Source organism: Psammomys obesus, unplaced genomic scaffold (genome assembly GCF_907164565.1).
Source record: "Psammomys obesus unplaced genomic scaffold, mPsaObe1.curated_primary_1811, whole genome shotgun sequence".
Classification (NCBI taxonomy): domain Eukaryota; kingdom Metazoa; phylum Chordata; class Mammalia; order Rodentia; family Muridae; genus Psammomys; species Psammomys obesus.
The window spans coordinates 1,119,353-1,130,073 of record NW_026596240.1 but is presented as its reverse complement, the minus strand read 5'-3'; the positions used below and the strand labels follow the sequence as shown (position 1 = coordinate 1,130,073).

At 44.3% G+C, this 10,721-nt stretch overlaps 1 protein-coding gene across 1 annotated transcript in view; it reads left to right on the top strand.

Annotated features, from left to right (window-relative positions):
• Positions 1-5,763, top strand: part of Mrpl35 (mitochondrial ribosomal protein L35) — a 13,961-nt gene extending 8,198 nt beyond the window's left edge. Inside the window, exon 4 of the mRNA XM_055596483.1 lies at positions 2,912-5,763. Coding sequence (XP_055452458.1) covers positions 2,912-3,100 — 189 coding nt within the window. The 3' untranslated portion in view covers positions 3,101-5,763. The remainder of the gene's footprint in view (positions 1-2,911) is intronic.
• Positions 5,764-10,721: the final 4,958 nt, after the last annotated feature.

Sequence of the window (10,721 nt, the reverse complement as noted above, 5' to 3'; positions counted from 1 at the left end):
AAAAAAAAAAAAAAAAAAAAAAAAAAAAAAAAAAAAAAAAAAAACAAGAAAGGAAGAAACTCAGCTCATTTCTCCACCAAGACGGCCTTGTAGTTTCTAGTCAGAAGAATCTGCACTCTAGTTCTGATGGCTCATTTGGAGTATTAGAAATAGGTTCCTCCCTTTATTTATTTTATTATTTATGTATTATGTACTATTTATTTATTGTATGCACAGCGTTCTGCCTGCACATGCACGTGCCCACCAGCAAAAGGCGCCAGATCTCATTATAGACGGCTGAGAGCTGCTGTCTGGGTTCCGGGACTTGAACCCCGGGTCCCCTGCAAGAGTGGCCGGAGGTCTAACCACTGGGCCGCCCCTCTAGCCAGTTTCCTCCCTTTAGTATGCCAGATCCTTTAGTGTTAAGTGAGTGGTTTTCTTTCCTTCATCTCTGGCCCTTTTGTTTTTTTAGATGTTTATTTTGTGCGTATGAATGCTTGCCACATGCGTGTATGTGCATTGTGTACATGCCTGGTGCCTGCAGAAGCTGAAAGATGGCTTTTGGTCTTCTGGAACTGCAGTTAAAGTTGACTGTGAGCTGTCTTGTGGGTTCTGGGAGCCAAACCTGGATCCTCTGCAAGAACAGCAAATGCTCTTAATCCATGGGCCATCTCTTTAGCCCCTGTATGTCCCTATTGGGCTCTGGAACACTTGTTCCTGTAGAAGACCTGATCAACTTTTTAGCAGTACTCACCCCAGCTGTGTCTTGTGCAGAAAGTCCTGCTTCATCAGAATCTAATTTTATGTCTTCACTTTGTTAAGTATGTAATTATTAGGTAGGCGGCATACCACAGCATGCATTTGGAGTTGAGAGGGTACCTCTGTGGAGTCAGTCTCTCCTTTCATCTTCTATGGGTGTGGGGGCTTCTTCCCCTTCAGAAGATGAAGGTTCCCAGAAAGTCATCAGGCTTGAAAGAAGCACCTTTATTATCTGAGCCATTTTGCCAGCCCTATCAGAATTTAGTTTATAGGAAAACTAAAGTCTGGGTGGGATAACTCATACTAATTATAAAACCAGGGAGTATTTTGTGTAGCATGGTTTCTTCCTGGTGTTCCTAACTTTTATTATTTATTCCCTGCTTCTGCTTCTGACCTAGAAACTAAGGTTTCTAGCGTTTTCATTGTGTTCCTATTCCACAGAGACTTCTTTAAAGGATACCAGCAGTAATGAGCAGGACAGTAAAATTAGGACTCTATAAATATGACATCCACAGTGACCTTGTGGACAAGAAAATTATTAAAGAGATAATTTTTATTTTTATTTTTTTAAACCAAGAGATAATATTTTAAATTAAAAAGGGAGAATTAAAGAGAAAATTTAGCTAGAGCCTCTGAATTTAAAGATGTAAGAGTGAGTGGTGTAAATATAATCTCTAGTACCTTAAAACCAGTTTCTTCAATCACCTTCCTTCCTTCCTTCCTTCCTTCCTTCCTTCCTTCCTTCCTTCCTTCCTTCCTTCCTTCCTTCCTTCCGAGCATCCCTGTACTACAGAAGTTGTTGGGTACAAGGAAGGCACTGAGATGTGTTACAATCCCAGCACACTTGTCAGTGAAGAGCCATGTCATTGCTCAGCTTACTTGGTGCCATACAGAGCCTTTGGCTTGAGAGGATCATTGATTTGGTTCCTTATCAAGAACCTCATTTTCTGTTCTGTGTCCTGTGCATGTGAATGGAGGTGCTGCTGAGGTCAGAGGCATCCCATCTTCCTGAAGGTGGAGCTAGGAGCTGTCCAGCGCAGGTGCTGGTCCTCTGGAAGAGCATTGTGTATCCTGAGCCATCTCCCAGCTCCTTAGGTTTTTGGGACAAGCCTTCCTCACTGAACCTGTAGCTCACCAATTTTTCTAGCCTGCCTGACCAGTGAGTTCTGGGATCCATTTGTCTCTCCCCACCGGCACTGGGGCTGTAGGTGTCCGCTAACACACCCAGCTTTTACATAAGTTCTGGGATCCAAACTCCAGGAGCTCCTGCTTGCTTCTTGCCGTACAAGCACTTTGCCCACCGTCCCATCTCCAGGGCCCATTTTTTTGTTTTTTCCTTGCTCCATAGTCTGAGCTGGCCCTCAACTAGCTTGCTTGCTTGCTTGCTTGCTTGCTTATTTATTTATTTATTTATTTATTTATTTATTTATTTATTTATTATTTTTAAAAGATTTGTTTCTTTGAGACAAAGTCTTACTATGTAGTCCTGGCTAGCCTGAAACTTCCTATGTAGTCTAGGATGGCCCCAAACTCAACAGAGACCAGTCTGCCTTAGGTTTATTTTATTTGCAGTTACTTGTATATGTGGGTCTGTACATGGGAGTGATGTGCTCATGGAGGCCAGAGGCCTTGGGCCCTGGCGAGTTGGAATTAGAGGTAGTTGTGAGTCACCTGTGTTGGTGCTGGACTTGAATTCAGGTCCTTGGAAAAGTAGTGTGTGCTGCTGAGCCTGGCTCTCTGCTTTCAGTTCTCCTGCCTCAGTCTTCTCAGTGCTTGAATTACATGTGTGTACCCCCACATGTAGCTCCTGAGTTTAAGTAATCTTTCCAAAGTTTTCAATTAGTAATAACTCTTCACATGCTTTTTTTTAAAGATTTATTTATTATTTATACAACATTCTGCCTGCATACCAGATCTTACTATAGATGGTTCTGAGCCACCATGTGGTTGACTGGGAATTGAACTCAGGATCTTCAGAAGAACAGCGAGTGTTCTTAACCTCTGAGCCATCTCTCCAGCCTCTCACATGCTTTTTTATCTGCTACTCATTGCAAAGTTTTTAGAGAAAACTTGGAGGTCTGGCTTTGCTCCTTGAGCCTCTCCACTATAAGTTATGGAGTATCTGCTGTTGCCTTTGCAAGTTTTAAAATATCTTTGTAACATTATCTTATAGGCTGGCTACAAGAAAGCATTATGGAAAAAGTCAACTGCAAGAAAGAAGCGCCTGAGGGAATTTGTGTTCTGCAACAAGACCCAGAGTAAACTCCTAGATAAAATGACAACATCTTTCTGGAAGAGGCGCAACTGGTACGCTGGTGATCCGTACCAGATGTACCATGATCGAACGAACCTGCGAGTATAGGTCAGAGCTTTCATAGGTTCCCAGCTATGGAATGTGGATCTTTGTGTAAAAGTGAGCCTGTGTTAAACTGTAAACTGTACCAACTGATAGGCAAGCATAGAATATCCCATTGTGCTTTAAAACCCAATACACTAAACAGTGCATTGGTCATGGAACTAAAAGTTAAAAATTTTGTGTATTATTTCCAACAAATGGTAATAGCTTTCCTCATTCCCATTAGTTTCAAGGAATCTCAAGTGAGGAAAAATATAAAAAGACACTGAAAACAGTGGGCCTTTTTGTGGGATTGAGATTGTATCCAGACCTTGTCCATGCTAAACAGACATCCTGGATGCCAGTTTCCAACATGACACCTCACAGTTTGATCTCCTACGTGAAACTGCCCCACCCCAGCTTTGGGAAGGCCAGATTGGGTAGAGCAGGAGACGGTGGGACTTCATGCCCTGGCTCTACCGTGTGTGTGGGGCTCTATACCATCAGTCTTTAAGCTTGGCTTTTGCTTATGTAAAGTTTATGCTCCCTCAGACTGACTTCATCTTGAACCTTTGAACCATTACAACCATCAACTCTGTTATCTCATCTATTGTAACTGACAAGGGACGCTAAGCGGGCCAGCTTACCTTTCAATTGTACTCTTAATCCATGCCACCATGCAGTGGAGAGCTTGCCTGTTCGTGGGTCAGGATCTCACGCAGGCTCTCTTAGTTGTATCAGCCAGCTTGTATGAAGTCAAAAAGTAGTTGTTAGCTATTATGCTTAGAGGTAACACGGGGTAGCAGTGCACTTTCATCCCGTGTCCTGGGTTCTTCGTGTTTATGACTGTTATCATTCATTTTATTGTAAAAAAGTACTTTTCATAAGTAAATCACCTTTACAGATACCCTTCTTGAAACACATAGCTCTGCAATAAATTTCTGCCCAATTTTTTTTCAACTTTTTGTTTTTAATGTATGAGTGTTTTATCTCTGTGTATGCATGTGCACATACACATATGTGCCTGGAGCCTGGTGCCCTTGGAGGCCAGAAGAGAGCTGTTGGGTCCACCGGCATTGGAATTAGAGATGGTTGTGAGCCACCATGTGGGTGCTGGGAGTTGAACCAGGGTCCCCTGCAAGAACAGCCAATTTTTAAATGCTGAACTGTCTCTCCAGCCCTCTGCCCGGTTTTTCAGAGGCACTATATATATATTTTTTAAAGTGTATCCACTTAAGATTTCTTATTTTTATTTATAAGGATAAGCTTTTTTCCCAGAATTCTCTAAAAATGCACTGTGGAAACTAAGGGGAAAGTAATACCTGTCATTTGATGAGACTAATGTGCCGCCAGCTGTGCTCGAAGGGCAACAATGAATGGATGATAATTCATCTTAGAAATAATGACTCCATGGCTATTTCACCGCGAATGCACGTGATTTTGTTTGCTCTCAAATCTACGCAGGGTCAGGCCTAACGAGTGGCAAGTGATGGCTACAGTCTAAGACAGTGACTCTTAGCTCTCACACTAGAATTATCTGGAAGCATCTTTAAACAAATGAGCTTGCCTAGCTGCAAGCTCTCATTAAATAAATTACTATTTGAAATCTGTTGATGATAACATGAAATTCCTCCATTTAGTAGAGTAAGATAATCATTGGGGGTTTTACGGCATGTCAGGCTAGGAATTTGAGGGCCATTCATTGAAGCAGGGGTGTGTTCACTAAATGGAGAGCGATGGAGAATGTCAGGAAACCAGAAGGCCAAGTATGGATGTATTTGTGGGACCAGGTAATGGAGAGCGGATGTGCACTGGAGCACCTCGTACACCCAGTGTCTTCTGTTCTGCTGGCTCTTCCTGTGTTCACGCTCCTGAAGTGGCAGAAGCTGAGCACTGGGAGGCTTTTGTATCTCCTCGCCTGCGCAGCTCCGGCTTCTCGTACAGCTGTGGCACTGGGAAGAGCTGGTGCAGAAGCTGAGAAGGAAGACTGTCCAGCCTTGTACTCCTGTAGAGTCAATGTAGATGATTCGGGTCTGTTACATGGCCTCAGCACCTGGGCCCTTTCCTACCCCTGCCCTCCCACTTGCCTGTGGCCAAGGACAGGCTAGACAGAGAAGGACCAGCAAACACGGGCTGAAGTAGAAGGGCAGCAGGCTGCAGGCACACTGTGTATGCAAAAGGAGTTTCATACAAACAGCTTTTGTTTATGGCTAGTGGAGCCTTTCTTCAAAGCTGAGTTTCTATTTTGACAGTAAAGCACTTTGCATTAGGCCTGCCTGAATGATGTTCAAGGATATGCATACTTGTTTATCCACATGTGATTTATTGAACACTTGCTCGATTTGAGCATATCTGTAAAACTGCTGGACCTCATGCCAACCTTATGAAAGAGCTACCATTTATCCCTGATATAAATTGGGGGCAACTAAAGCTTATAGAGGCTTAATTTCCGAAATACAGCAAATGCATTGCAGAATGTAAGGATAAGCCTTTTTCGCCATTGTTCTCTAAAAACACATTGTGGAGACAAAAGAGGAAAAATGATGCCTGCTGTTTGATGAGACTGACGTGTCTAGCTCCCTTGGGATCTTGTGTACTTCCTTTGATTTCTCACAGCGTAGGATATTCATGTCTTAATCAACAGATGCCTGGGATCTGACACTAGCAGTAAACACTTCATAACTCTTCTAGTTCAGTTCTGAAGGTGTGTGACTTCGTCTTCTACCTGTCTTCACTGCTGGTGCATGGCCCTAGCTCAGTAAGTGAATAAATGACTAGACTTTTAGCCTTTCTTCCCATCTCTTCCTCCTGTTCTCTGCTGCCTGAATCTACTGCTTTATTTTAGACAAAGAAAAGAGAACTGTGAGTAACTCTGCTGGAAGGTCTTTGTGGCCTCCCGGGTACCCTGAATTGAACCAGCTATCTTATTGTTTGTTGGTTAGTTTTTGAGGTAGAGTCTGTCTTGGCCCTGGCTGGCCCCAGATTCATGTATAACTGAAGATGAACTTGAACTTCTGACCCTCTTGCTCCTTCTGGGGTGGGTGGGTGGGTGATAGGAATGTGCTGTCACATCCTGTTTATGCTTCGTGCATTCTAAACGAGCACTCCCAACACCAGTGATGCCTGGTGTCTGACACTTGTAGTTTAAAGGCAAGGGATGCCGCATTAAGAACATTTTTATCATCCACAGTGGCTCTGCACCTGTGCAAGCCTGTTCTAACCTACATAGGTACTCCCTTATTTGCAGGTGAAGAAAAACACTCAAGAAGGAAATGGCCACCTAGAGGTCTGCTCACAAAAGGAAAACTGCCTACTGGGGAACTTCTTATATTTTCACAGGCACCAGTTTCCATTGATCTTGAAAACAGTACAACAGTGACACTCTGAGGGTAATATTTGTGTCAGCAGCTGAGTTTGTGAAACATATATCAGTGCTGTTTTAGCTCCTAGTCATGCCATGTAGTGGGAATGGGCCAAGTTTCCAGGGAGTGCAAGCACTCAGTTTCTAACCCTTGTTACCTTCCACATTTAACATTTTAAACTAATTTATACCTACAATTTTTACTTTTGTATTTTTGAAACAGGCCTGCCTCAGTCTCTATATATAGCTGAGAGTTCCCTTGAGCTTCTGATCCTCCTGTTCCTACCTCTTGAGCACTAGGGTTAAAGGTGTGTCCCACCATGTCTGGTTTGTAAGGTGCTTGGTGTGGAACTCGGCTGTGTGCATGTTAGTGAGGCACTCAGCATTCCTAGACCCCTTCTCTCTGTGTGTGTGGGTGCAACAGTGTGTATGTAAAGGTCAGAGGACAGTTTGAAGGAGTGTCTTCTCTCCTTCTACCAGGATGTCCTAGGGTTTAAACTCAAGTCAGCAGGCTTGTTGGCAAGTACTTTTTCTGCTTAAGCCATCTTACCAACCCTACCCCCATTTTTTTAAAGTTTTTTTTTTTTTTTAAGATTTATTTTATTTATTACATATATACCAGAAGAGGGCGCCAGATCTCATTATAGATGGTTATGAGCCACCATGTGGTTGCTGGAAATTGAACTCAGGACCTCTGAAAGAGCAGCCAGTGCTGTTAACCTCTGAGCCAACTCTCCAGCTTAAAGTGGGATTGTTAAGATGGTTCAGTGGTTAAGAGTGCAAAGAGGACCCAAGTTTGGTTCCCAGAACCTACATCTGGTGGTTTACAACCTCCTATGATTCCAGCTCTAGGGAACCTCTTGGCCTCCTCAGGTACCTACACTCGTGTATACAGGCATACACATACATATAATTTGCTGAGAGCCAGGCCAATCCAAAGCTTTCTCAGAGGCCCCAATGAAAGGAAAAAAGGAATCTAGTTCTATGTCTTTGCCAAGGACACAGACCTTGACAAGGTCTGCTTTGGAGGTGGGGCCAAGGCCTTAAAGGGGCTAAGGTTTTGGTTCCTGGGAACTTGGTCTTGAAAAGACTGGAGTTATCAGTCCCAACATTGATGTGTGCTTGGTCTATGATGCACTTGAGATAGCTTGTGTTTTCTTTGGTGCAACACCGCTTGATCAGCTTCCTGCTGAGTTCATCCAATTGTATGGGCTTTCTGTAATGGCACATACCTTTAATCCCAGCACTAAGGACGCACAGAGGCAGGTAGATCTGTGAGTTCCAGGCCTGCCTGCTTCTACAGAGCAAGTTCCAGGACAGCCAGGGCTACACAGAGAAACCCTGTCTTGGAAAACAAAACAACAACAAAAGATGTTGTACTTCTTATTCTTAAGAAACCTGTCTGGGGTAAGACACAGCTTTCCTATCTCTATATCTCCTGGTACTCCCCACTAGGACCGCTGAGGATTGACTTGCTGATCTAGGTCAATAATTGTTTAAAAACCACCAAAATAATAAATCTTTTTAAAAAAGTATTTCTTCTTTTCTCATAAGCCCAACATTACACTTTTTTGTTTTTTAAAGAAAAATGTTAAGACTTTATTCAAGATGTTTATCAGGCATTGTAACAAAACAGCAGAGCTTTAGCCTTTGGAATACTGCAGTTTACATCCCTTGGATACACAGTCCAGTAACTATTTAATTAGCTCATTCTAGAGAGACTTAGAAATAAGTGAGAGGAAATGCGCACAGTCACAATCCAGAACATCAGCTCTGAGTGCACACTGCCGGGCGATGAAGCACATCTTCGCCACTTCAGACACTTCAAATACTGTGCAAGGTGAAGAACCAGGAAGGCTCTATGATGGTTGTGGTTGACGAGTACTCGCAATACAGACAAACACGGACAGTTCACCACGGAGAACACACATGTCGAAGGCCAGCACAGTGAGCAAGCTATTCACACAAAGTCAGGAGGATTAGGACTGAATCTGCGGTTGAAAAGCATGAGACTCCATCTCACCTCTTCGGAAATGCGGCATGTGCTCCATGGCAAGGAGCTCAAGGCTGAGACGAGTAGGCCTTTGAGCTAGCAATTTGTGAACAGCCTGTGTCCAAGTCAGCCAACTGGAAACATTCATGTGTGTCCTTTACACAGAGCACCACACCACCACACGCACGGGCATTCACATGTCAGTCCACACACAAATACACAGCTGCTGGAAAAGTAACACATTTTCCGAGAACCAAGACGGCTGCGTCCAGCTGTACAGCGAGTGTCTTTACGAGAGGAGACCTCTCCTTAGTCGACACTTGAATAGTTACATTTACAATAAGACAACAATTTAGATACCTGTACATTTTAAATCTTGAGCAAGAAGTGATACAGTATGTATGAGGAGCGCTTCAACCTGGGTTTTGGCATAGCTGAGTACAAACTCGATAGCCTAGACGTGTTATGACTTCCTATTGTAAAATGATGAAAATATAATAGGACTTAAAGTCTGTTCCTAAAGACATTTATTAGGGGGGGGGCTTACCGCAAAGCTGCTTCTGTTAGGCTTTCTGCACCTGTTTCTCTCCATCCCAGATATACCCAACTGACAGGCCTGTACATTTTACAGGGCGTCATTTCTCCTGCCTGGGGCTGTTGGGTGAGCTTGAAGAGGACAGACACTTTCTTAATGGGTTAAAATGGGTTCGGGGCACAGGCAGACTGTTGGCCCTCACAGTCGTCAGCTTCTGGGTTAGTTCCTTAGGGTTAGTTCTAAAACACAAAGTCACCTTTGGAGAATTTCGTTAGGTGTCTCTGGCAGCAGCGAACTTCAACTGAAACCCTCCGTGAAGTGGCCAAGGCCCAGCTAGTGGGGCACTGGCAGTTTCCCAGTCCGTTTGTGTAGCTGAGTAACGGGGCGGTTATTGAGCCTGCTTGCAGTCGTTGAGAGCTCTGTGGTATACAACACTACTTCTCTATCCTTCAGGGCACAGCTATGAACAAACACAATCCAAATACGAGTAACTGGGTTGTGGCCACTGCATGCAGTACACGGAAAGAAAACACCAACTCTGAGCACACAGAGACTAGCCCTACAATTGGGCTCAGCTCTGAGGGGAGGGCCGTTCCCTCAGAACACAGTGTCCTCTAAGTCAGACACGTGTCAAAATTATCAGTGCAGTCCTGGCTTGTATCAAACATCCAGGAAGACATAGGGTGAGCATGAGTGTCAGTCCATCCCATTCATTTTCCACACAAGTCAGAAGGGAGCAAGAGCCACAGCCGCCTGCGGATCTCCGCCTCAATCCTCCCCAGACCTTGCTGTCTGGCTCGTGTGTTTTGAGCACACCTGGAACAAAGTCTAGTTCTAGCCTTTTCTCTTTGCTTAGTGTCCTCTAGTTGCTCAGATGTAGGCTCCTCCTCTAGAGAAATCAGCCACAGCACTGGTCCCTGAAGGAGAAACAGTCTTGCCAGCAGCTTCTGAGATACTGTGTAAGTCTGCCAGCAGAGTCTCCCTACCCCAAACAGCTCTGCTGAGGGTGAGCTGCCTGCCTGCCTGCCTGCCTGCCTGAGACAGTACAGAGCATCTGATCATGAACCCAAGGAGATGAGTGCCGTTCCTCCTTTCCTTCCCTGACGCTCACCACCCTTCTTCCGAGTTGCTGAAACACTGCACTCCTCCCTCAGCTCTGCTGACTACACAGCCCCTGCAGGAGGAGGGATGCCCTCCTGCTGGCACTGGCTTTGTCAGGTTGGAGACATTGTCTAGAATATTTGTCTACGTTCCTGTTTTTGGAGCTCTCTCACCAGAACCTTTGGCAGCCTTTGCCAGTTCGTACATTGAGTCAAAAGCCGTAAATATGCACAACATAATCCAAAGTATTAGTACCAGAACAACAAAAAGGTTTCTTAAAAAAGATCACTTCGTTTGCATTTACAAGACTAAAAACTATGCAACAAATAAATTACAAATGTACATCTCAGCAGCATCAGGGTAAGAGTGCTTATATATCTAGAAACACTGTGGCCACAATGACAATCCAACTGTGGAAAGTTCCTAACCCCAGAAGACGTAAAGGTCACTCTCCACCACCACATTTTCCCTTTAGCCTCTCCCCAGCAGGAACAAAGAAGAAAGAACAGAAAATGCTTAAAGACAGAAGAGGGGAGCGAGTAAAGGCCATGTCTGTGAGGCTGCACACTCAAAGCACACCCAGCCTGCGGGTTCCATGGTACTAGGACTAGCTCTTTAAGGCAGAGGAGAGACATCTGTGGATCCGGTGCTGTTGGCT